General features: G+C 43.4%; 2 protein-coding genes across 2 annotated transcripts in view; one reads left to right on the top strand and one right to left on the bottom strand.

Moving 5' to 3' along the window:
* Positions 1 to 13009, bottom strand: part of HLTF (helicase like transcription factor) — a 94056-nt gene extending 81047 nt beyond the window's left edge. The window contains exons 1-3 of the mRNA XM_089669525.1: positions 12815 to 13009; positions 10374 to 10578; positions 4614 to 4780 (exon numbers count right to left, since the gene is read on the bottom strand). Coding sequence (XP_089525651.1) covers positions 4614 to 4780; positions 10374 to 10578; positions 12815 to 12834 — 392 coding nt within the window. The 5' untranslated portion in view covers positions 12835 to 13009. The remainder of the gene's footprint in view (positions 1 to 4613; positions 4781 to 10373; positions 10579 to 12814) is intronic.
* Positions 13010 to 24633: 11624 nt separating this feature from the next.
* HPS3 (HPS3 biogenesis of lysosomal organelles complex 2 subunit 1) overlaps positions 24634 to 26857 on the top strand; it is a 53105-nt gene continuing 50881 nt past the window's right edge. The window contains exons 1-2 of the mRNA XM_089669524.1: positions 24634 to 24817; positions 26321 to 26735. Of these exons, the coding sequence (XP_089525650.1) occupies positions 26519 to 26735 (217 nt within the window). The 5' untranslated portion in view covers positions 24634 to 24817; positions 26321 to 26518. The remainder of the gene's footprint in view (positions 24818 to 26320; positions 26736 to 26857) is intronic.

Here is a 26857-nt window from a genome sequence, read left to right as displayed (position 1 = left end):
CACATGGTCTGGTAAAAAAAAGAAAAGAAAATTATATATTTATGCTGCTGGCATTAGTAAATAGATAGGAAAGTATATTTACTTTTTTTTTAATTTCTTCAGTTACTTCCTGATTTTCATACCTAGGCAAATTATGTCATACATCCCAGGTGTCTTCAAAGGGGGGAGGGGTTTTCTCAGCAAACACACCGTCCTGTCTGAATGCCTGAGCTAAGGGAAGATGGATTCCAGGAAGTAATTGCTACATGAATCACCTGTCCTTACTCAAGATAGTCACAGCCAGAAATGCTAGAAGGTGTTTTTCAAAGTGGTTTCTCAGCAAAATAAAGCATGGATACATGGATGGATGGGGAACTTTGCTTTGAATATTAAGAATGAATTAAACAGCATTCCACTTAAAGTACAAAAATCCAATTTTCTTTCGCATTCATTGAGGGCACAGGAACTCAGAGACTGTTGTGATATCCAAAAGTATTCCATCGGAGGGTGGCTAATAGCATTAAAACACTAACAGGCCCTCTAAAAAAAACTGAAACTGAGGATTGCCTGCAGCCCATAGAACCACCCGAAGGAACAAATCGGGCGTCAGATGAGGTTTTAACATCCATCTAGTAAAACTTGAGAGAGAACATCTGAACAGAAAACCAGGTGGCAACCTAGCAAATAAGGAAACAGTAGTGACCTGATGCCAAAAACCCAAGAAGTACTCACAGATCCATAGAGTACGACCTGACAGGAAAAGGTGGAACCTGATATTTAAGATCATAAGCTGAAATGATGATCTTTGTTAGCTACCAATTAAAGGTGGACCAAGAAACATATCCCGTTTATGGGGACCATCAAGGATGACAAAGAAAGAGTCAGTCTTCCTAATAGAAGAACACATGCACAGCACAAACTATATCCAGGCAATGGAGGTAGATATAACAATCCAAAGGAAAGTCTTGCACATTGCACAAGTCATCTGAAAAACATACTGATAAATCATACAAATAGCTCTGCTTTCTATAAATATTTTTTCAGATGACCTGTGCGGTGTGTAAGACTTTCCCTTGAATTATTAAATTGTAAATGGGCGAACAGAAGCCTTGGATCTAACACCAGCTATCTCTGTAAGAATTGATGAGACCTGCAGTTAGAGCAATAACATTGTTTCATTTTGAGTGGAAGGAGATCTTATGATAAACTGGAGCCAAACAGAGGGTTCAAAGACCAATATCCTGGTTGAGGCGAAAGGCCAAACCCACCTTAGGAAGGAAGGAGGCTCTATGCCTCAACATCATCTTGTCCCTGTGCAAAACCAGACATTATTCCTTACAGGACAAAGCTGCCACCTCATAGACGTGATGGCAACAAGAAATGCAACCTTATGCATGAGAGTGGAAAGGGGAATATCCCAATTAGGTTTAAAAGGTGATTTATGAAGTACTAGAAGCAAATTCAGACCCACAGAGTTATAGGGGAATGCACAGGGGTGCAGCATGCATGAGAGACACCCTGTATAAAAAGTCCCAATTAAAGAATAGAAAGCTAGTGGTTTCTGGACCAAGATCACAGGTGCCAAGATCTGCCCCTATGGTATTTGGGGCCAAGTGCTGATCAAAACCAAATTGTAGAAGGGCCAGGATTCGTCCCATGAAGAATGTTCTAGGATGAATGTTTCTTTCCTTGCCCCAAGCGAAGAATGCCTTCTGTGTGATGACAGATCTTGCAAAAAAAGAACTAGCTTCTAGCATTGTGAGAGGATCATTGGAACACCCTCTATCTTGATTCAGATGGGAAAGAGTTTTACAGGAGAAAATGCATAGATCTGGCTGTACTGATTCCCCCAAAACCTCCAAAGCATCCACTATTGCTCCAGAGAATGTCTGTTCCCGTAGACAAATCTGTCCAGTTTGTTGTTGAACCTGAAGGCCAGGTACTCCATATCCAGTGTCTCCCACCTGTGAAACGGGTCCTGGAACAGGACCATTCCAGGACCTAGCGCTGCCAGCTGAGAGTGTGCCTGCAAATGCTCAAATCTAGAACGAAAACAGCAGACAAAAGCTGGGATTGTGACATTCTGCCCGGGACGGAATTTACCTCTCTTGCCATGTCAAGACTTTTGGTTCCTTCCATATGATTGATATATATCATTGATGTGGCATTGTTTGGCCAAATCCTGATTGGAGGCGTCTAGCATTGCAGGAACATCCAAATTGCTCCAAGCTCAGGAATGTTGATAGGGAGAAGAGTTTTCTTCAATTTCCTAGTCCCATGCACTGACAGACTCCTCCCTAATCCAAATGCTAGCATCTGCCATGAGAAATCGGAAGGAACTACTTCCTCAACTTCAGAGCAGGGGCGGACTTACCATTTGAGCACTCGGGCACTGCCCGAGGGCCCGGGGTCAGTAGGGGGCCCCATGAAATGCCCCTGGTACCTTTTATAGGCTTTTTTGGGTGTGCTTTGAGTGTGGACAAGGACACTGGGGCCCCATGGTCCCCTATTGCCCGGGGGCCCCATGAGTTGTCAGTCCGCCCCTGCTTCAGAGTAGTAATTCTGAACCACTAGGCCAGTGACAACTTGGTTTCCAGTAACCAAAGGCTGAACCGACTTGTACCGAGATGAAAGGCTGTGGAGTTTAGAGGTCTGGAGTAGAATTGGAAAAACACGAGTGCGTCGAAGGAGGATACAATCATCAGTTCCAAAACCCAAGCAGAAGCGGAAATTTGGATGAAATCTAGACTGAAGAGCCTGAGTCTAGGAGCAAAGTTAATAGCTTCTCTTGGGAAAGAAAAACTTTGGGTTGAGTTGTGTCTTGGATAAGCGATTAGTTAATTCCAGTGCTGACTTCTAAAGGTCAGGATCCTTCGCAAGGTCTCTACTGTCCTTGCAACAATGTCATCACGAACTTGTGTCAACTGGTGCCTCAACAAGAGATCTTCCAGGTATCCTACAATGGGGATACCATAAGAACATAGCAAGGCAAGCACAGGGGGGCCAGTACCATGGATAAGACCTGAGGAGTGGAAGATAAGCTGAATGGCAGGTCTATAAACTGGAAATGTTGCGTACCCATAGGAAAGCAAAGGAATTGCTGATCTGCTGGAGAAATAGGGACATGTAAGTAAACATCCTTGATGTCCACAGAGACCAGAAAGCTTCCATGGTGATGAGAAGTTATGATAGACCAGGTTGATGCCATGGGCCTGAATGAAAACATTTAGGTAAGGACTTGAGATCCAAGATGGATGCTTCTTTTAGGTTTGGAAACAGTGAAATGGTTGCAGAATTACTTCTGGAACCATTCTGCCATGGGTACTGGGGTCTCATTCCAAGAGGGCTGCATGGAGAAATGCTAATCTGTGCAGGTTTTAAAGCATAAACCAAGGAGGAAACTGACAATAAAATTCAGGCATTTTAGATGCTGGCTGCCCAGATGTGTGCAAAGGCTAATAGATGTTCCCTCACTTTGGAAAGTAGGCAAACCCCTTTATGATTATTATTATATAGAATTTATACAGTGCTAACAGTTTGTGCACTGCTTTACAAAATAAAAGGGAGATACACAGCTCATTCTGCTGCTGTTCAACGACATGAATAAAGTGTACTAAGTGACATATCAGCATGGATGTCACTCCACTTCCTCAAACTAAATCTTTCTAAAACTGAGCTTATAATATTCCCTGTAGACCGTGCCCCCTCCCCTGACTTCTCCATCAAGATCAATAATACAACCATCAGTCCTTCCCCTCATACCAGGGTACTAGGTGTAATCCTAGACTCCCATCTGTCCTTTCAGCCCCAAATCCAATCACTGTCCAAATCTTGTAGACTTCACCTCCACAACAGCTTTAAGATATGGCCGTTCCTAACCTCAGAAACCACTAAGCAACTTATCCACTCCCTTGTTATCTCTTGCCTTGATTATTGTAACTCCCTCCTCATTGGCATACCAACACGCAGACTATCCCCTCTTCAGTCTATCATGAATGCTGCTGCCAGACTCATCCACCTTACTAACCGTTCCATATCTGCCATCCCTCTCTGCCAATCCCTCCACTGGCTTCCCATTGCCCAATTAATAAAATTCAAAACCTTAACAATAACATTTAAAATCATTATAACTCTGCCCCAAATTACATCACCGATTTTGTCTCCAAATATCACCCAAACCGTCCTCTCCACTCCTCCCACAACCTCCTGCTCTCTAGCTCCCTTTTCTCCTCCTCCCATGCTCGTCTCCAGGACTTCTCCAGAGCCTCCCCCATCCTCTGGAACTCTCTACCTCAATCTTTCCGACTATTGCCTACACTGACCACTTTTAGGCGATTCCTGAAAACCTCTCTTCAGGGAAGCCTATCCTGCCTTCAGCTAATAATGGAATCTTCTATTCCTCCTATCAGTTCATCCCCCAGTTATTACCTTTTGTACCACCAGCCCCTCCCTCTTAGACTGTAAGCTCCAAGGAACAGGGCCCTCCTAACCCTCTTGTATTGAACTGCAGTCAGAAAAGACAGGTGCTGGAGAGGTAAAGTGCTCCAGCAGCTGTCTGTTTCAGTGAGAATTCACCCTTAAACATTTATTGTATACTTAATTATTTTCAGCACAAGCTCTGGGCATATACTCACCCCTCAAGCTTTGCTAAGTTCCTGTCCATGATATGGGCCAAAGCTGCAGCCAGCTCTTTCTTTATGTGACCAACTTGTTCTCCATTTACATTGTTTACTTTAACTGCATTTCTGTCATATGGGTTGTTGGGTTCACGCTGAAGTGCAACCATCTCGTTATTGTTAACCTGAAAACACCAATAGGTTTGATTTTCTTTTGGCATACTGTAAAATATATAAACTTCAAAAACAATTTATTTTCTCTGCAGCACATAAATGCTGTGTTATTGTTCATTATACATAAATGACATCTACGCAAAATATTTCATGTAAAACAGTGTTTATCTTATAGATTCATGGCCCTTGTCAAAGTCGCTAACGTCCTTACGCTTGTCCATTTTTTTCTGTTTTCAACGTATCAACTTTAAGGACAACATGTTCCCTTGCTGCCTAATACATCCCACCCAATTTCAGATGCCATTGTCATGAGCTAGTCAATGTTATTCACTTTGCCAGTTAGTGGTCATAATGTCATGGCTGATCTTTGTATATACTAAATACTTGTCAACCACCCACATGCATTTTACTGCGGGTGGGCGGCTCGTACAGGCACAATCACGAACCTGTATGTCTGCAGTTGCTTTCGGGTTAAAAGCCCCCTTGGGCCAACTCCCGCTGTGATTGGACACAGCATGATTTTGTCAGCAGGTTTCAGCTGATGATTCATGGCTGAGACCTGCTGATCGGCTGTGTCCAAACAACACAGGGCTCTGTACAGAGGGAACGATCTCTTTGTTTCTTGCTTTGCAGGGAGAAGGCACAAACAGATATTTAGTAAGAAGCAGCACACTGTTAACCCTTCGATCGCCCCTAGATCCCCTTCCCAACCAGTGTCATTAGTACAGCTTACTAGTATTATCACTTATTACTGTATTAGTGTCACTGGTGATATCAGTGTCAGATTGTCCACTGCATTATCACAGTCCCACTATAAACGTTTCTGATCACCGCCATTACAAGTATAAAAAGAAAAAATTCCTATCTATCATAGTTTGTAGATGCTATAACTTTCACACAAAACCAATCTTTATACTTTTCAGTCTTTCATTTATGCAATAAAAAAAACCTACTGGTGATGAAATGCCACCAAAAGAAAGCTCTCTTTGTGTTACAAAAAAATTATACATTTTATAGTGTTGCATGACCCCACAATTGTCAGTTAAAGTAGTGCAGTGTCAAATAGCATAAAGTGGACTAGTCATGAAGAAGGTAAAATCTTCCAGAGGTCAAGGGGTAAAAGGTGGGCTGGGACTTGTCGAAATGCCAGCATTTATTTTCCATGATTCTTCACTGGAAAGCCCTATGAGTGATTATATTACCTTTGCGCGCACATGCACCCACACATTCAGTACTTCACACATGACAAAGGAATCCAAGATCACAATGTATACACTAAACAGGCTGCACAGAAGATGCAGTTCACAATGATGCTGTGGTTTGTCTAACTGAAAACTAATACGGAGCCATTTGATATACGATCTGGGTTTTTTCAGCACAGATTAAAACCCTTTGAGGACCAAGGGACGTATTTGTCCCATGTTTGTAATTGCGTGTATCATCTGATTAAGAACTTAAAACTCTTTCTTTTTTTTTTGGTTTGAGTCAAAATATTAGTTCTCATCAACAAACAACAAATGGATCTAGCTTTTTGCCAATTATTTTATTAAATGGCTTAGTTACAACTGAAGTGTACGAACTTTAAAAACAAAAAAATTGATTCTTTTGTCGTTCCAAAACCTTACAGTCCTCAAAGGGTTAAATAAATAAATAAAATTCAGATACTCCACTTGAATAGCAGACAAGATAATTAGTGGTGCACCGAAATTAAAATGCTGAACTGAAAATTCAGGATGTACTTGGCTAAAAACTTAAACTAAAACTGAGTTTTTAAAAAATATATTTTTTTATTTATAATTGTATTATATTCGACTTTTTCATTAATATAATTAATTTTAAGGAGTATGAATTAAAAAAATACAATCCAGTAACGTTAAATAACTTTTATTGAAAGTAACACAAAAATTGGACAGAAAATAAAATATATATAAAATAAAAACAAAAACTTAAATAGAGGTTTTTGCATTGACGTCAATAGGGGGCGTTTTTACATTGAAGTCAACGGGACAGAATTTTGCATTGAAGTCAATAGGAACACGATTATGCATTAAAGTCAATTATCATTATCGCCACCTTTTCTTTTTTTTTTTTTTAGCCGGCAAAATGCTGACCTTATTTTTGGCCAAATATTTTTGGTGCCCAATATATCGGTGCATCACTAAACATAATATTAACCACTTGCCCTCCACCGGATTTACCCCCCTTCCTGACCAGGCAATTTTTTGCATTACAGAGCTGTGTTACTTTAACTGACAATTGCATGGTCATGCAACGCTGCACCCAAATGAAATTTATGTCCTTCTTTTCCCATGAATAGAGCTTTCTTTCGGTGTTATTTGATCGCCTGTGCAGTTTTTATTTTTTGCGCTATAAAAAAAGAAAAGACCGACAATTTTGAGAAAAAAAAAAACCTATATTTTTGACTTATTGCTATTAAACATGTCCAGAAAAAATTTTTAAAAATCAAATTTCGTCATAAATTTAGGCCAAAATGTATTCTACATGTCTTTGCTAAAAAAAAATCCCAATAAGTGTAAATTAATTGGCTTACGTGAAAGTTATAGCGTTTACAAATGGCGGTATATATACTGAGATTTTTTTTATTTTTACTAGTATCGGCAGCGATCAGCAACTTATAGCGGGGCTGCGGCAGGCATTCTGACACTCAGGGGAACTGACTTGGTGTCACTGACATCCCCAGTGACACCAATACAGTGATCAGTGCCAATAAAAAGCACTGACACTGTACTAATGACACTGGGAAGGAAGGGGCTAACATGTGGGGTGATCAAAGGGTTAACTGTGTGCTGTTGTACTAGGGGCTGTGTGTGTGTGCGCTTCACTGTAAGCACACTGCTTTGCATGGCTGTGCTGTGCACAGCCATGAAAGGCAGTGTGCAGGAGCTGACGGGAGAGAACTGTTTTGTTTACTAACAGGTCTCCCCCCCCTTAGGAGATGCTTGGCAATCACCAGGCACCGGAGAGTAATCACCATCTGGGACCCGGTGATTGACAGCCACAAATGGCGGCGCGGGTAGGGCACACACGCCCCCTACCCAGAAATGCAAAATCACACACACACACACATATATATATATATACTGTATATACACACACACACACATGATTTTGCACACCGCTACCTCCCTGTAGCAGTATTTATGCTATGGGGGGGCACTAAAGCGGTTAATATCCAATATTGCACATTTAGCTGAATAGGTAAACATTTTATTTTAAAAAGGAGAAGCTTTTTGGCTGTACTTTTCCTGTAGATCATAGGAGTGCAGTTTGCTCTGCACTACTGTGATCCATTTTCAGCCGACAGCACTTAGTCGGCTTAGGCTGGGGAAAGATACCAACTTCAATGTAAAGTGCTGAAAGCCTGAGCCAGCCGCTGCCTCCACAGCCCAGAACTTCAGTGAGCGCAAAGGGGGGGGGGGGGGGGTGAGCAAAGTGTGACTGACAGTCCCACTCTCTGCTCAGAGCGGAGAAGGGAACTCAGCGTTCTCACCCTGAAGGTCACATGCCACCTATAGGTGCATGGACACTGGCCAACCAATCAAACAGGAAGTCTTCCCCCATATAACCCCTCCTACACAGGAAGTACTCAGTTTTTGTAGCAAGCAATGAAAATTCAGAAAGAGGAGAGGGACCTCTGTGTCCAGTGATGTACTCCAAGAAATGGATTTTACAGGTATGTAGAAAAAAAAATCCAATTTTCTTTCTCGTACATCACAGGACACAGAGCAGGCCATAATAATGACTATGTGGGACATCCCAAAGCAATAACCTTGAAGGGTGGGTGACATCACAATAACCACCGCCAACATCCCAAAAAGGAGCTATTAAGCTGTATGTAAAACACTGCGGCCAATGCAGAATCCTCTGTGGTTCTGACATCCACCTGGTAAAACCTTGTGAATGTATGAACCAAAGACCATGTAGCAGCCTTGAAAACCTGAGCAACTGATAGCCCAAGATGCCCCCACACTCCTGGTATCGTGTGCTTTCACCCGAAAGGACGAACCTTGCTCTTCAAACCATAGGCTTGATTGACTAACAGACAAATCCACTTAGAAATAGTTGATTTGGATGCCTCCTGTCCTCTCCTGGGATCTTCCAGCAAAATAAACAAGGAATCAGTCTTTCTACTCTGTGCCATCATCTTCATTCTGACGTTGTCAGGCATAAATACAAGCATAGCAAAATGGTATTATAGTGAGCGCTCTAAAAATAGCAGCTGTAACACTCAAGGTAACCACAGTAAACCTCCGAATAACAATAAGTATAAGGATAAGCAGAGGGGAAATCTGCTGTTGAAGAGATCACCCACCAGTGCTATTTGAACTTTATTCCTTCATTGGATGAACTATTACTTACTCACCATTTATGCTCATGATTTATTTATTCATATATTTATCCTTATGACTAATTATTAGCGCTGCACTTTATTTTACTTATTCATACAAGCATGTGGGGGCCAAACAACTGAGTACCATATTGAATTGCTGCAATGAAATTTCAGCAAAATGGACTAGCCTGCTGCATCATTTTTTTACTTTGATTTTTGGTGTGTCTTTGAATTCAGTCCTCTGTAGGTTGATAATTTTCATTTCCATCAAACGATGGGGGATCCTTACGTTCCTAACAAATGACCCAGTCTATATCAGTATAGATATCCAGCATATTTTTCGAGCGAGTGAGAGAATAGATAAACACACACTTACCCATATCGCGGCAGGCCCCTGAACTCATAATCAGGGACCAACCTTCAACCATCACAGCGGGCCTTGTCCTAAAGATCTTCAAGGACTCAGTCCCCCTTTTTAAAATGGGGACCACTGCCTTGGACCCATATAGCACCCTGCCAGAAGCGCCTTGGTCATATTAAACTACACAGGGTTCCAAATATGCAGGGTCCAGTGCCCTAAAGCCATATTACAGGCAAAACCCTGAGGATTCTTCTCCTTAGCCAGCTTGGATACAATCTATTTTGGCTAACAGCTTTTCGAATGGATCCGATTGAGGCCCTTAACTCTCAGTAGAACCGTTCCAGGCCTCCCAGTATGCTTCACAAAGCATTTGCAGCACATGTTCCGTGAACATCCTCCTTACAGACACTGGTGAAAAATCTAAGTACTTCCTGTGTAGGAGGGGTTATATGGGGGAGGCTTCCTGTTTGATTGGTTGGCCAATGTCAATTCACCTACAGGTGGCATATAACCCACAGTCATTATTATGGCCTGCTGTGTGTCCCATGATGTACGAGAAAGAAAAAAAATCCCTGCTTCTCTTTTAATCTTTTTCGTTCTGACCATTCAGCCCTCAACACATTCAGTAAGGACAGGCATAAGCCCCAAAATGAGGATAGTCAGGGGGTTAGGGAGTGGTGTCTCTAACCTGAAGAGTGTAAACAAGAAAGTAAGAATGCACCCCCATAAGCAGGCTAACAGGGTGAATAACACTGTGGAAGAAATTTGCATTTATTCCTAATTTCTGGAAGCAAATTCATCTACCTGTTGCAGCCCTGAAATTGGTTCTAAAACTACAGGTGTTTTTGAATCCAACCGTGTCATATTCTACTGTAATTTACATTACACTTACCACCCCAGTATAATAACGCAAGCCAACCACATTCCCTCTCAACATCCCAAATAAAACTAAGGAATCCAAATCCTCATCTGCAGAAGAGGAATCATTAGTCGATGGCAGGTTGTCTGGCTCGGTGTCAAAAAAGAGATTTACAGGCGAATGCTGACTTCCACTCCTGCCATACTGAACGGACAGGACACGTCTCAAGGAAGAGTCTCTACAAAACAAAAAAGTGTTGGAATGAGGCAACGTTCACACAAGGGGTAATATCTAAAATGCAAGTAACCAGATTCTCTTCACATAGAGGATATTGCTTCACCTTCTCATGTTCACATTTGGTAAAGAGAGGAAAGCACCCACCATTCTGGGTTTCAGTAGACTTGAGGCCTCATTCAGACAATAAATGAGCATGGATAGGTTGCTGTATTCAGATGTGGGACTCTGAGCAGCTCTGGACGCAGACCGTTTTATTAGGTGCCACTGTTTCTGGCCTCATGCAATCTGGCTGCAGTATATCGTCCAGTTTGTCTATAGCCATAACAGAGAGTAAAACTGCATCCAGAGACAGTTATTCCTCTAAATGCAGCAGCCTATCTAGCCTAAATGAGGCTTTACTAGGGCGAAAAAATGCTGGCGAGTAATAATGGGTCAGCCGGCTGAACCTTTGGAACCCAGAAGGCGATTGCACAACAATATCGGCACCCAAGAGGAAGCACGTGGATATCCTAATGCTAAATTGGAGGAAAGTATAGCGGACGTCTTTATTTCAGGTGTTAATATAGAGCCATCAATTTACACGTGGCTTTTTTTTTTTTTTAAAAAGGTAAGTTTATTAATTTTTTACATAAATAAAAAAAATAATCAGGAACATAGTACCCAGTGATGGGTGCATAATACAGCTCATAGAGAATCACAGAAAAAAAAACAGATAACAAGGTTCACAACTATTGTATACATTCCCATCATTGGTACAGCAGAAAAACAAACAACTTAGCTGGTGAGTATACAAGGCAGTGTTTCTCAACCTTTTTCCAGTTGGGGCACCCTTGAAAAGTATTTTTAGTCTCGAGGCACCCCTGTTCAAGGTTTGGTTCATGTTACTGTGTGTACCGGAACGCAAGCTCCTTGCTGACAAGCAGTCAAATGCTGGGCTCTTTAGGAGTGCTATTATTAATGGTACCCTACATATTGGTAAACGCAGGGTGTTTTTGATGTGCCACAATTTTCAAGAAGGGTCAGGGACAACTTTCCCTGCATTTTTGCAGATATGGCATCCCACTGAAATGAATGGGCTGCCCTACATGCAGCACGCAGACACACAGATGTGAACCAAGGGCTTGTTCACATGTGAGGTTGAAAGGCGGTAAAACCACATGGTTGAGCGTTTTTTTCCACCCCCAACTGTTCCTTTAGCTGCAGAGGCAGCAGCTGGGGGTGTACACATTCTGTGGCCACAGCTGGAAGTATACTCCCAAGTGAATAGGGCTGCACTGCAACCACCCTGCAACGGTGTGCATTGTATGTGCTTGCGGTGTAGTGATGCAGTGTTTACCAGGTTAAAACAGATGGTGAGGAGACAACATATTGCCACTGCCAGGACACAGATCATGCACTATGCGCTGCCGGGACAATGGTCACGTACCAAGCACTGCCGGGACACTGATCATGTATTGTACGCTGCCAGTATACAGATCTTGTGCCGTGCACTGCCGGGACACTGATCACGTGCCGTGCGCTGCAGGGGACACTGAACACGTGCTGTGCACTGCAGGGGACACTGATCATTTATTGTGCACTGTCAGTATACAGATCACGTACCGTGCACTGCCGGGACACTGATCATGTATTGTACGCTGCCAGGACACTGATCACGTGCCGTGCGCTGCAGGGTACACTGATCATGTGCCGTGCGCTGCAGGGGACACTGATCATGTGCCGTGCGCTACCGGGGACACTGATCATGTATTGTACACTGCCAGGACACTGATCATGTATTGTACGCTGCCTGGACACTGAGCACATGCTGTAAGCTGCCGGGACACTGATTATGTATTGTACACTGCCAGTATACAGTTCACGTACCGTGCACTGCCAGGACACTGATCACGTGCCGTGCGCTGCAGGGGACACTGATCATGTATTGTACGCTGCCAGTATACAGATCACGCACCGTGCACTGCCGGGACACTGATCACGTGCCGTGCGCTGCAGGGGACACTGATCATGTATTGTACGCTGCCAGGACACTGATCATGTATTGTACGCTGCCGGGACACTGATCATGTATTGTACGCTGCCGGGACACTGATCATGTATTGTACGCTGCCGGGACACTGATCATGTATTGTACGCTGCCAGGACACTGATCATGTGCATCTGCTGGGAGAGAAGGGTGAATGCAGGATATTCTGCTACCGCCTGGCTCAGCACAGCGATGTACAGGGCACTATTACCTCATAAATCCCCAGGACATGATGACATGGAGGCTGAATGACACAACGAAGGGTTAACTCAACACCAGCTCCACTCACAGCCCCCGACACCTACAATAACCGGACAACAGAGCTTTCCGATTTCCCGGTCTTCACATAGCCAGCCAACCACAAACACTTCCGGGTTTCCACCGCCAGTACAAATTCTAACCAATGAACACATGAGCACATGACAAGATACCCGAGAGCTCCCCGCACACGAGGCGCCCAGTGAGAGAGCGCTGGGCGGGGTTGCCGTGGTTTGCTAGGAGATTTGGGGGTGGAGCTGTAATCGCTCACATGTTGGACTGGGGATGAGTCTGAGTACCAGTGTCTTCTACGCACCTCTAGAGGGAGCTGCTGTGTGTTGCAGACGAAGCCAAGGTCAGAGCGAGTGCTTCTCCACCATAGAGAGAGCAGGCACCAGTACATATATACACTGCTCAATAATGAAAAGAACTCTGAAAACACGAGATGTCAATGGGGGAAATATCATGCTGGATATGTACACTGATCTAGACTGGGTAATGTGTTAGGAACATAAGGATGCCCCATCATTTGATGGAAATGAAAATTATCAACCTACAGAGGACTGAATTCAAAGACACCTGAAAATGAAAGTGAAAAAATGATGCAGCAGGCTAGTCCATTTTACTGACATTTCATTGCAGCAACTCAAAATGGTACTCAGTAGTTTGTATGGCCAACACGTGACGGATCATGTCCTGGGGTATTTCCTCCCAGATCTGGACGAGGGCATCACTGAGCTCCTGGACAGTCGGGTACAACCTGGCGGCATTGAATGGACTGAAACATGATATCCCTGAGCAGGGGCGGACTGACAACTCATGGGGCCCCTGGGCAATAGGGGATCATGGTGCCCCTGTGTCCTTGCCCACACTCAAACCACACCCAAAAAAGCCTATGAAAGGTACCAGGGGCATCTCATGGGGCTTACTGACCCCGGGCCCTCGGGCAGTGCCCAAGTTTCCGAATGGTCAGTCCGTACCTGTCCCTGAGGTGTTCTATTGGATTTAGGTCAGGCGAGAGTGGGGGCCATTCAATGGTATCAATTCCTTCATCCTCCAGGAACTGTATGCATACATTCGCCACATGAGACTGGGCATTGTCATGCACCAGGAGGAGCCCAGGAAAAACTGCACCAGCGTAGGGTCTGACAATGGGTTCAAGGATTTCATCCCGATACCTAATGGCAGTCAGGGTACCATTATCTAGCCTTCAGAGATCTGTGCGTCCCTCCATAGATTTGCCTCCCAAGACCATCACTGACCCACCACCAAAACAGTCATGCTGAACGATGTTACAGGAGCATAATGTTCTCCACGGCTTCTCCAGACCCTTTCACGTCTGTTACATGTGGTCAGGGTGAACCTGCTTTCATCTGTGAAAAACACAGGGTGTCAGTGGCGGACCTGCCAATTCTGGTGTTCAATGGCAAATGGCAATCGAGCTCTGTGGTGCCGGGCAGCGAGCACAGGGCCCACTGGAGGAAGTCGGACCCTTAGGCCACCCTCATGAAGTCTGTTTCTGATTGGTCAGAGACACTCACACCAGTGGCCTGCTGGGGGTCATTTTGTAGGGCTCTGGCAGTGCTCATCCTGTTCCTCCTTGCACAAAGGAGTAGATTCCGGTCCTGCTGATGGGTTAAGGACCTCCTACAGCCCTGTCCAGCTCTCCTAGTTGCCTGTCTCCTGGAATCTCCTCCACGTTCTTGAGACTGTGCTGGGAGACACAGCAAACCTTCTGGCAATGGCACATATTGATGTGCCATCCTGGAGGAGTTCGACTGCCTGTGCATCTTCTGTAGGGTCCAGGTATCGCCTCATGCTACCAGTAGTGACACTGACCCTAATCAAATGCAAAACTAGTGAAAAACAGAAAAGATGAGTAAGGGAAAAAAAAGTCAGTGGCCTCCACCTGTAAAACCAGTCCTGTTTTGGGGGGTCATCTCATTGTTGCCCATCTAGTGCACCTGAAGCAGCTGAAACTGAAACAACCCCCTCTGCTACTTAGCTAACCAGATCACTATCCCAGGAGTTTAATTGACTTGATGCTATACTCTGATTAAAAAGTGTTCCTTTAATTTTTTTGAGCAGTGTAGCATTGGAAGGCAAAATACACCAATTAGACATAACAGTATGACCACTGACAGGTAAAGTAAAAAACATTGATCATCTCCTTGCAATGGTTTCTGAAAATGGGGGGGGATATATTGGGCAGTAAGTAAATATGATGACACTGAAGATGTGTTGAGAGCATAAAAAAGTTTACTTTGACAAGGGTCAAATTGTAATGACTAGACAACTGGATGAGAAAGTCTCCAAAACTGCAACTCTTGTGGGATGTTCCTGTTCTGTAGTGGTCAGGACCAACCAAAAGTGATCCAAGGAAGGAGAACTAGTGAACTGGCAACAGGGTCATTGCTGGCCAAGGCTCATTGATGCCTGTGTAGTCTGATCCAGTAGAAGAGCTACTGTAGCTGATAGTGCTAGTCAGATAGGTGTTGGAACACAATCCTTTGCAGTTTGTTATGTATGGGGATATGCATAGCATCAGACCAATCAGTTTAGATCCATGTCCATAGCCAAAAGAGCCTACAATGGGCATGTGAGCATTTGAACAGGACCATGGAGCTATGGAAGAAGGTGCCCTGGTCTGATGAATTTAACAATAGTTTGAAGTATGCAGGGTACCGCCCCGTGTACCTCCTCTCCAATTTTTCAGCATCTTTCTGGGACTGGGAGTATACATTGCTCACACTGCACTTTATTATTTATTGTGTTATACTCCTAATTTTCTTGCTGATAATTCTGAAATTTGATATGTGCCTTATCAATATCATAGTGCCTAACGTCTACCTCCTGATTGTCTACCTTGGTCATGTGGATGCTGCTACCCTCGTTGATCGTGGGGTACCAGAGTTGTGACTACATTTAGGATTGTTCTTTTATGTTACGTTTTCCTTTGAGCCGGGTCCAAAGGCTCTGTTTTGTAGAGTATTTTTTCTAAAAACCAATAAAAACTATTTTGAAAAAAAAGACAAAAAATATTTTGAGGAACATAAAAATGAGTTTGAATTTTTGATTTACCTCCACATTTTCCAGATCTCAATCCAATATAGCAACTTTGGGATGTGCTGGAAAAAAGTCCAATCCATGGAGGACCTTGCAAGTTACAGGATTTAGACCTTGTTTACACTGATGCGATGCAGGAAAACTCCAGTGCAATTCCCGCGCTGTATTGCAATCGCACAACGTCTTTGCAATCAGCTGTAGGTGTCAATGTTGATTAACAGCACCCCAAAACAGATTGTAAAACACAGTTTGATTGTCAGAAATCAGACCACATGGGTGGAAACAGGGGTGGAAAAAAAAGGGTCCAGAACCATTTTGGTGTGGATGCAATGCGATTTGAGACATACAAAATGTATTCCTATCCGAATCACATGCGGTGTCCCATACCACACAAGTGTGAACCTAGACTTAAAGTGACTCTAAAGGTTGTAATTGTTTTCTTCTAAATAACAAACATGTTATGCTTACCTGTTCTATGTAATGGTTTTGCACAGAGCAGCTCCGATCCTCTTCTTTTGGGTTCCTCGCTGACAGTCTTGGCTCCTCCCTCCAGCTGAGGGACCCTAATAGCAAGCTTCTTGTTATGAGGGGGCCACTTGAGCAGGCTCACTCCTGTGAATGGATATTGTCCATTGACACGCAGAGTGTGGCTTGGTCCTACCCCAACATTGGCTCACTGACTGTGATAGAAAGCAGCAAGAGCCAATGGCTCCCACTGTTGTGTGAGCCAATGAGGAGAGAGAGAGACCCAGGTGAGCCACAGCTTTCATGCACTGGATCGAGAGGGGGCTCAGGTAAGTGTAAGGTGGGCTTTGGGGAGCAGCACCAAGAAGGTCTTTTACCTTAATGCATAAAGGTAAAAAAAAAACCTTCTGCCTTTAGAACCACTTCAGAGGATCTGCTGCTGACAGCTTGGTGCCACATACCACAGCATACCTTCAGAGGTATAGTGGAGTCCAGGCCTTGATGGGTTATGGTAGGTGGTCATAATGTTATGGCTGATGTCAGGGCCATGGATAAGGGGGTTCCACCAGTCCTCATGTACGGGGCCCAGGCCAGCAGGGGGGCCCAGGCAGCTGGTTGAATCAGATGTGGGCAGAGAGGGTAGCTTCTTCTCCTCTTCCTCCCACTGGCTTTCAGCTGCTGCAGAGAGAGCCATACAGGGGGTCAGTTACAGTAATTGCCCTCACCCCACCCAACACCCTCCCTGTGCACCATACGTTTCCCCCTGCAGCCAAGGCCCCCCTGTGTGCCCCCACAGTGCTGCTGGCTTCATTTCTCTCCTTTCTTCCGGCATCTGCAAGCTCACAATAGGATTCTTCATGATGGAGTGTGGGGGAAGGGTTGGGTAAATATGTCACATTTATCAGCCACTGCCTTTCCTGAATGAACACAATGAGTGATCATTAACAATCACTCACTGTGTTCATTCATAACTAAAGGGGGGGGGGGCATTTTGTTTTTTGGTGGAGGGGCCCTGTCAAGTTTGCTGTATGGGGCCCCGTGGTTTCTAACAGCAGCCCTGGCTGATGTATGTATTAAGGTAGTGATCAATTGAGAATATTAACATTTAAATAGACACAATGACAAAAACTATTTAGGTTTAATCACAAGGGTACTGATGCCCATGCAGTGTGGATGAGCCATTTGTTTACATATTTGGGGGCACTTAGCCCAGGTTCACACTGATGTGGTGCGGATTTTGCACCCGTTATTGTGCAATTTCCACACTGCATCATAATTGCGCCCTGTTCGTGCGAACCGCTGCGGGTGTATATTTTAAGTTAACAACACCCAGAAATCTGTTCCCAAAACGCAATGTGATGTACAGAATTGGATCGTATGGGTGTTCACACCCATGCAATCCGATTCTGGTGCGGACAAATAAAAGGGTCCTGCACTATTTTGGTGTGGATGCGGTGTGATTTGAGCCATACAAAATGTATGACTCAAATTGCACCGCAGAGAAATTGCATGTGATTTGCGTAGGAATGCGGTGTGATCCCTGTGCAAATAACATGCGATGTGCCAGTGTGAACCCCGGCTTAGAGCTGCATGCAGGCAGCCTGTTGTAGTGAATGGGCTTGCAATGTCTATATGGATGCAGCTACACAGCCAAGTTTGACAGCCCCGCACTAACTGTCAGTTTTTGAAAACAGCGGGGCTCCGCCCATATGGCCGCATCGTTCATTCACAGAGTTTCTGTGAATGAATGAACTACAAGTCCCGACAGTCTTTGCGGCTGTTGACTTGTAGTTCTCAATAAGCACTGTGGTAGTTCATTGAGTCTTACGGGATGTGCGGGCCCACAGATACACTGACAGTTTGTAGGAGTCCTGCATGGCACGAGTGGTCTGCCGATCGCTGGCACAATGCTTTTCAGGCTCCAAATAGAAAAATGGCTTATCCACACTGTAAGGGCCTCAGAGCCCTTGTGAATGAAGCCTAAAAAGCATGCCTGCAGGAATTGAACCCTCGTCTGTTTATTTACTGATGTCCTTGTTAGAGTGGTTCACCCTCTACATTTGTCCTGTGTGTCGATATCAGTGAAAGAAAGTTTGAGTGATCACCAGAACAGGGACATAGGGCAATCCTCCAATTGGGACACTAGTCTGAGTGACAACTAGAGATTTCTCTCACTTTGGAGGGATTTTCTCCCAGCTCCTGAATTGACTATGGTACAGGAAGTAAAGGGAAATTTCTCCAATGACACACAGATCATGAAAAATTAACATGGGTTATAACCTTTCCTTTCTTATCCAAATATGAAAAGAAACGTTTTGTCTTCAGTTCCACTTTAAAGCAGAACTTCACTTTTTCAAACAACGTTGACTATTTGTAATTTTTATGCTGCTAGCATTAGTAAATAGATAGGAAAGCATATCATATTTACTTGTTTTAAACCTTTTTTTTCTACATTTCTTCCATTACTTCCTGGTTTCCAGACCTAGGCAAATGATGTCATACATCCCAGGAGTCTTCAGGAGGGGAAGAGGGTTTTTCTCAGCTAAGGACACCCTCCTAACTGCATGCCTGAGCTAAAGGCAGTTGGATTCCAGGAAGTAAATGCTACATGAGCCCTTACGCAAGATGTTCACAGCCAAAAATGCTAGGGGTGTTTTTCAAAGTGATTTCTCAGCAAGAAAAAGCATGGAGACATGGATGGTTGGGGGATTTTGCTTTGAATATTAAGAATGAATTAAATAGCAGTTTTAGTTTGTGGTGCTCAGATGAAGTGCAGTTCCACTTTAAATCTCTTTTATAGCTGAGATCCAGAAAAAAAAACATTTAGGGCCAATTGCTGTGTAAAAAAAGCTATCTGTACTGATGCCTGTCTAACGTTTGATTATTGCTGCTCCATTCAGTAAAACTGTTGCTTCCAAGCACCAAGTGGGGAACACACTAACCAACATACCTTAAGTGTTGGAGAGTAGCGCCACCTGGGACTCTTAAAGCGGACTTCCAGTCACAATTTAAAAAAATAAAAGTCAGCAGCTACAAAAAGCCACTTGCCTGTCCCTCGGTCCTGCTGTGTCCTCTTTGCAAACCATTTCATTGGCCTCCTGGTGTTCCCAGTGCCAACACCTTCAGTGTGGGTACCCGGCTGTGACAGCTTGCGGCTTCACAGCCGGGTGCCCACTGCGCATGTGCAAGTAGTGCTGCACTTTCTGAATGGTCCCATAGTCTTCTGGGACCTGTCACATGTCCCAGAAGACTACGGGGAGGGAGGACAACTTCCGCTTTTGATCGCCTCGACCAAGGGTCTCCAAACTTTTAAACAAAGGGCCAATTTAATATCCTTAAGGCTTTAGGCTTTAGGGGGGGGCGGACTGTGGCCAGTGTGAGCAGAAAATGTCCCAGCATCAAGGGGAGTAAACACTGCCCCATCATTTGTTTTACCAGGAGGAATAGTGCCCCATTGTTGGTTTTAGCAGGAGGAATAGTGCACCATGGTTGGTATCAATGGGAGGAATAGTGCCCCATAGTCGGTGTCAGTAGGAGGAATAGTGCCCCATCGTTGGCCTTAGAAGGAGGAATAGTGCCCCATCAATGATGTCAGTAGGAGGAATATTGCCCCATTAATGGTGCCAGTGGAAGGAATGGTGCTTCATCATTGGTGCCAGCAGGAGGAATAGTGTCCCAAGGGCTGAAACAGAGGCAAAGGGCCGCATCTAGCCCCAGGGCTGCAGTTTGGAGACCACTGGCCTAGGCGCTCACAGAAGTGGGATACCTGTCAATTTTGGGTTCCCGCTCCCCAAAGATGCCAATCCTTAATGGGGGGGACCAGTCTTTAAAGTGGAACTTCCCCTTTTGGGTGGAGCTCTGCTTTAAAAAGAGTGAAGATTCCACTTACCTCCAACCGGAAAGGTAAGTATGCAAAGTGTTATTTTACCGGGTGTTTTTTTCCTTAGACCTTGTTTACATGTACAGTTTTCTGCCCCCCTGAAAAGTCAGCAGTGGATCTTCTTTCAGAGGTAGTTGACAAGCTACTCAGAGGCAATATGTTGCTTCTTGAACCCCTATTTTAAGAAGTGAAAATCTGTTGTGCTGTAACCACATATATTACATGCAGTTGCAGTACAGTTGCAACAAGATCCCATTTACTTGCAGAGGTTCTACCTGCCAAATGTGACATGTTGTTTAAGTTTTACTATGCTATGACCATGTACCTTGTTAACATTTGGTTTAGCAGGGGTGGGAGGGCAGAGCTTGTAAACACTGTGATCATCCACCTGCTATCATTGCCGTTTGGCCACACTTGTGAACAAGGAGGTGACAGGGATCTACAGTATGTAAGATGGGTTTTAGCATCCAGCTGGCTTTACGTGGCTCTCCAAAGTTATGACAGATCATCTATCCTTGTTCTTAGCCCCTCATTAGATTCATTATTTGGTGGTCTATTAATGTTTTCAAACAACTTTTAATTGGATTTAATTGTGGAAATGTGTAAATCCTCAGTTAAAGATTTGTAAATCTGTAATGAAGACATACACCATATTAACCACTTGAGCTCCAGAAGATTTTACACTCTTCATGACCAGGCCATTTTTTGCCATACCGCACAGCACTACTTTAAATGGTAATTGCGCAGGCATACAACTCGTTCTTTATATCTGATTGGAAGAGGTAGAGCGGCGGGTGGTGACATTACAATCTCCACCATTGCCCACCCCATGACAACATGGACTTTCTTCTCCCCACAGCTGCTGTCACTTTTGAAATTGGTGGGGCTCCACCCACACTGCCATTCAGAGTGATCTGTGCATGAATGAACTACAAGTCCTGTCCACCATCGCAGCAGGTAGACTTGCGGTTCTTTATGAAATACAAGTGTGGTAATCAGCTCCCTTGTATTCCATTGACATCTCCTGCAGCTCTCCAACTGAAGCCCGTACAGACAGGGAGCTGGAGAAAGAGTCTGCGGGGGCCTGGCCTTGCACCCCTGATCCGCTGTGGGTGCAATGCTACAGGAGTTTGTGAAAAAAAATAATACATCCCCATTTTTTCCTGCAAAAATGTGTGCATTTTTTTTATTTTTATTTTTTTTAAGGTTAACTTTAAGCTAGCCATACATCTTACAATCAGATTGTACAATCTTCTTTAAATCTTCCAACAACTATGTATTGTAAAGGCCTGCCTGGTTGGATACAGATTGATTGTAAAATTTACGTAAGTCCTCATAATACATAGTTTCGGTAAATTTAAAGTATAACTAAAGGGAAAACTTTTTTTGTGTTTTGGATAGAGTGGAGATGGATTAGAACACCTGTTAGGTTTTTATTGCTGTCTGTGTCCCTGTTAGGGAGATCTACGCTCTCTATTTGTCCTTTTTATCATTATCACTGAAAGTAAAAGAAAATCCCAAATTTTGAATTGTCCCCAGAGAAGTAATAGAGGGGAAATATTCCAATGGGGACACTGGTTCTAGTGACCGGGGGGGGTCACTAAAGGATTCCATTTATTTTTAAAGGGATTTCCTCTCACTTCTTCTTTTGGCTGTGGGAGAGGAAGTGAAGGTATATCTCCCCAGTGGGACACAGATGGCAAAAAGAGTTTTGCCAAGGCTTAAACTAGGGATGTACCAATACTGTATTTTTTTACAGTGAGTATGAGTACCGATATTTTTTTTTTTACTTGTTGATACCAGTTTCCAATACATGCTGGCAACTGTTTTGTTTACACTTGAGTGATCAGTTTTTTAAAGACGCGGTGGCCTCGATCCTTAACTACTTCGGCTCCCACATCTGTTCACCTCTTATGGGCCAGAGCAATTTTTACATTTCTGCAATGGACCTGTTTTTTGTCATTATTTAGCATAACAACTTAATACATATATTTTTTTTAAGGATTTTTTTTAAAGGTTTTTAAGGGGGCAGCACAGTGGCTAAATGGTTAGCACTTCCGCCTGGCAGCACTAGGGGCAATGGTTCGAATCCCAGCCACAGCACCACCTGCTTGGAGTTTGCATGTTCTCCCTGTGCCTGCGTGAGTTTCCTCTGGGTACTCCGGTTTCCTTCCACACTCCAAAGGCATGCTGGTAGGTGAATTGGCTCCTGTCTAAATTGGCCCTAGTATGTGTATGTACCTTAGATTGTACGCCCCTTGAGGGTTAGGGACTGGTGTGAATGCACAATATTTATGGAAAGCGCTGCGTAAATTGATGGCACTATATAAGTACCTGAAATTAATAAAATAAATAAGGACAAACAAGGCTTTATTTTTGTGAAAATTCTCTTGCAACAATTATATTTTTTTTTTCACAATCCTTAGACAATTAAATGTAACAAAACTAAAAAAATACACTTTTTTCTTTTTGAGAAGTATTAGTTTAAAAATAAATGTTAACACACATAAAAAGTATGCATTTTATTCTGTAATTTGTCCTGTTTAAAATGACACTAAAATTATGATTCTGGTACAAAGCATTGACAAGTTCTTTACAAATGAAATAATTTGTTTTCAATTTTATGCTTTTTTCAATGGGAAATATATGTTAAAGGTGTAAAAAATATTAACAAACAAAGCAAACAAAAACCAAAAAAAGCTTTAATTGTTAATGGTTTATAAAATAGAAATTAACAAAACAATCAGAAGGAAAATAATAATTAAATGGAGAAAGAGAATAGGGAGTTAATTGGGCTGATTAGAGTAAATAAGGGTTAATGAGGGGTTAAATAGAGGAACATGTAATTAAAAAAAAACATTTTTTTAGGTGACAGGTTGCTTTTAACTGACTTCATCTGCAGATTGAAGTTCATCCCTTTCATCTGTATCTTAATAAACAGAAAGATACAATATGAAACAATGTTCTTGTTATCTTTCTGTTTTTAGGCTGAGCAGTTTTGTTGATAAACATTGTCTGGCTGCTTTCTTTTGACAGCTCCAATTGCCATGACTTGTTTACACTTCAGCTGTCAGCAGGGGAACCCTGCTGACAACTGAATGAATCACTCCTTAAAGCAGAGCTCCACACAAAAGGGGAAGTTAAATTTAACCTTTTGTCCACTGCTCCCCATTAAGGATTGGCACCTTTGGGGAGTGGGTACCCAAATTTGACAGGGACAGGTAAGTGTCTGTATTTTAAAAGTTAGCGGCTAGTTTTTGTAGCTGCTGACTTTTTTTTCAGCTGGAACTCCACTTTAACAACCAGTAACTTCCAGCTTTTACATCTTGGCCTAAATGTATGAAGAACAATTATTTAATTGCTCAATTTTATGACAGAAACAAAGAAAAATGTGGGGGTTTTTTCAAAATGTTTCTCTTTTTTTGTTAATTTAGCAAAAAATAAAAACCCCAGTGGTGATTAAATATCACCAAAAGAAATCCCTAGTTGTGAGAACAAAATGATAAAAATTTAGTTTGGGTACAGCGTTCCATGAGCGCACAATTGTCATTCAAAGTGTGAGAGAGCCAAAAGTTAAAAATTGTCCTGGGCAGAAAGGCATGTAAAAGTGCCCGATATTAAAGTGGTTAAGCACCACAGCATAATGTAGTGTAGTCATTCATCAAGGGTGGCACAATGGCTAAATGGTTAGCACTTCTACCTGGTGGTACTAGGGGTGTTGGTTCAAATCCCAACCACAGCACCACCTGCCTGGAGTTTGCATTTTCTTCCTGTTCCTGTGTGGGTTTCCTCCAGATACTCTGGTTTCCTCCAAAGACAGGTTAATTGGATTCTGTCTAAATTGGCCCTAGTATGTATGAATGTGAGTTAGGGACTTTAGATTGTACACCCCTTGAGGATCAGGGACTGATGTGAATATACAATATATATGTAAAGCAATGCATAAATTGACAGCGCTGTATAAGTACCTGAAATAAATAAATAGTGATTCACAGTGCTGCATAGAACTGCATCCTCCCTTATTGTTTTCAGAGCACACCAACACAGCCTTTTCGTGTGAATTAGAGGAACATAATGAACATGAAATGATAGGATATGAGGCAAATGACCTTATCTAGGTGTCAGAACTGTATTGGGCAATGCTGCACAACGCATATGGTGCAAGCCATGAGAATGTCTATCTAAAGGGACGCTGGCGGTGCTTTCTTTCTCACAGCACTGGCCTCTGGGTAGACCACTCCTTAGAGAGAGAGTAAACAGCAGGCAATGTGAATGCACATCTAAAGGCATGTAGGGGTGCAGTATTTCCTGGAACATCAGTCTGTGTGATGCCATAGCCCTGGGTCATGTGACCTGCTAATAGGCGTCACATGCTGTGTAAGGAAGAGGGGGCTGTGAGCTGAGTGGTTTGGATGGTCATGCAGAGTGCTGTTTCAGTCAGTGTCATCCACTGTACATTTTCCTCTAATATTGTGTCTGTACATGCACTGAAATCCCAGACAACAGTGTGGCGGGAGCTCCAGGACTGCAGTCATGGCATGTAGGGTAAGAATATCAGTGTTAACTCTGTCATCTTCGTAAGAGACCATAATGATCAGGATTCAATCTAACATGCGGAAAGTAATCATGTTTCATCTTATAGTTTATAGATAATTCTGGAATCCAGACGTTCCAGAACAGGGACACTTCAGACCTACAGAGTGTTTTGCAGTCTGTGGTGTTCCAGCTGTTGAACTACTGATCTCAGCATTCCTGCTTGGACTTGTAGTTCTATAACAGTTGCTGGGGAATTCTGAACATGGCTTCGGTCAGGCTACTGGCCTGGTGGTTATAGTCTTGTTCCCTCTAGCTCTTCCAACATTATAGAGTGCTAATAAACAAGAATGTGTGTACGTGTGAAAGGTAGAGTTTATGTGGGAACAAATAGGAGAGACTCTGCGTTGTTTTGTTACAAGGACTCCTTCACATGTGCAACAGCCATTGCTGCTTTTCTGAAAAGCGATCTGTAGTGGATTGCTTTTCAGAGGTGTTTTGACAGGCGGTGAGGAGACAAAGGGGCTGATTTACTAAAGCTTTAGGGTGCAAAAATCTGGCACAGCTGTGCATGGTAGCCAGTCGGCTTCTAACTTCAGTTTGTTCAATTAAGCTTTGATTAAAAAAAAAACCACCTGGAAGCTGATTGCTTTCTTTGAAAAGCTGCACAAGATATAGCACTCTCAGGTTTTAGTAAATGAACCCCAAAATGCCCTCCCCACTGCCTGATTTAAAGGATACATTCACCTTTTTGTAAAAAAAAAAAAAGCGGAGGCTGCAACAATAACCTGTTATACCCTGAATACGGGTGTTACAGGTTACCAATGGTGAATTTATCCCTTGGCCCTGTAAATGCTGCATCACAGTCCTGTGCATTGTGCTCCATAGACTCACATGGGCTGCGTTTGATGGTTGTGATGCCTGCTGAATGCATCATGATTGTAAATTTATGCTGCATCTGCTTAGCACAGCACCGCAGCCGCTGCATGTCGGTGTTCAGGTGGACAGTCAGCCACATGTTTTTACAGCCCCCAGGCCACACGTGAACAAGCCATAAAGGGATTGGTTTCTGGCCGTTCAGAGTCTTGGAGGTCCAGAGGGTCACATAAGTGGGTTTGGCTGGTCATAACTAGGGGTATGTCATGTTAATCAGCTTCTTTTTATAAATGATCAATTGATAACAAATATCCAGATTTGTAAACAACTGAACACTTTCTTCTTGTGAAGAAAGAGCAAAGTATATACATTTAGGCTCCGTTCACGCCTAGTTGATGTAACAGAGTGTGCATTTTTCTGTGTCCTGTGTAGGGCACTCTCATTCATCACAATGGGCTGCGTTCCACAAGAGAAACATGCAAAAAAAGTCCTTCACCCTTTTTTCTAAATCACGTTGCACCAAAACACATTGTTTTGGAACATGCATTAGCAGATGTGTGGGGGTTGCCATTAATTAATAGCACTGGTGCGCCTTTGGAGTATAATGTGTTTCTTCCCTGTTCTTTTCTTTATGTACAGGATTCCAGAGGACTATACTTCCCAGCTCATTTTCCTGCTGTATCCAGAAAGATCTGTTTGTTTGGGTACTAGGTCCTTTCCATGTTTCTCCCGTCACTGAAGCTCATCCAGCCAAATGCTAAAGATGCAAAACTACAGAATCTGGTAACATTTGTACTGCTGCTGTGAATTCATTTGGAAACCCTTACAAACAACACAATGGTGCAGGTTTACAATTGCCATCCTTTTGGCTCCCAGAGGATTGTGCCAACTAAGCAAGCACCCGAGGTATTTTGCTGTGGCCGGGATAGTGTGTTTGTGACCTGTGCCGGTGGATGTAAGGTGGAAGTGTTCACTGTCAGCACAGAGCTGTGCCAACCACTCTGCAGCTTTAACACACTTGGAAAAGTGCTTCAAATGCATTACAGCGAAGTAGGTAAGAAACCTCTGCAACCTGAAAAACCTGACAGGGGTTGTAACCCTCCCTTACTCTATCCAAAATGGGAAAAACAAAGTTTTGACTTTAGTTCTACTGTAACCCCTTGGCGCCGGTTAAGG

Source organism: Staurois parvus, unplaced genomic scaffold, assembly GCF_062004578.1.
Source record: "Staurois parvus isolate SC_StPar_1 unplaced genomic scaffold, SC_StPar_1.0 ptg000078l, whole genome shotgun sequence".
NCBI classification, from domain to species: domain Eukaryota; kingdom Metazoa; phylum Chordata; class Amphibia; order Anura; family Ranidae; genus Staurois; species Staurois parvus.
Note: the sequence above shows the minus strand (reverse complement) of the source record. Positions and strands in the feature narration are given on the sequence as shown.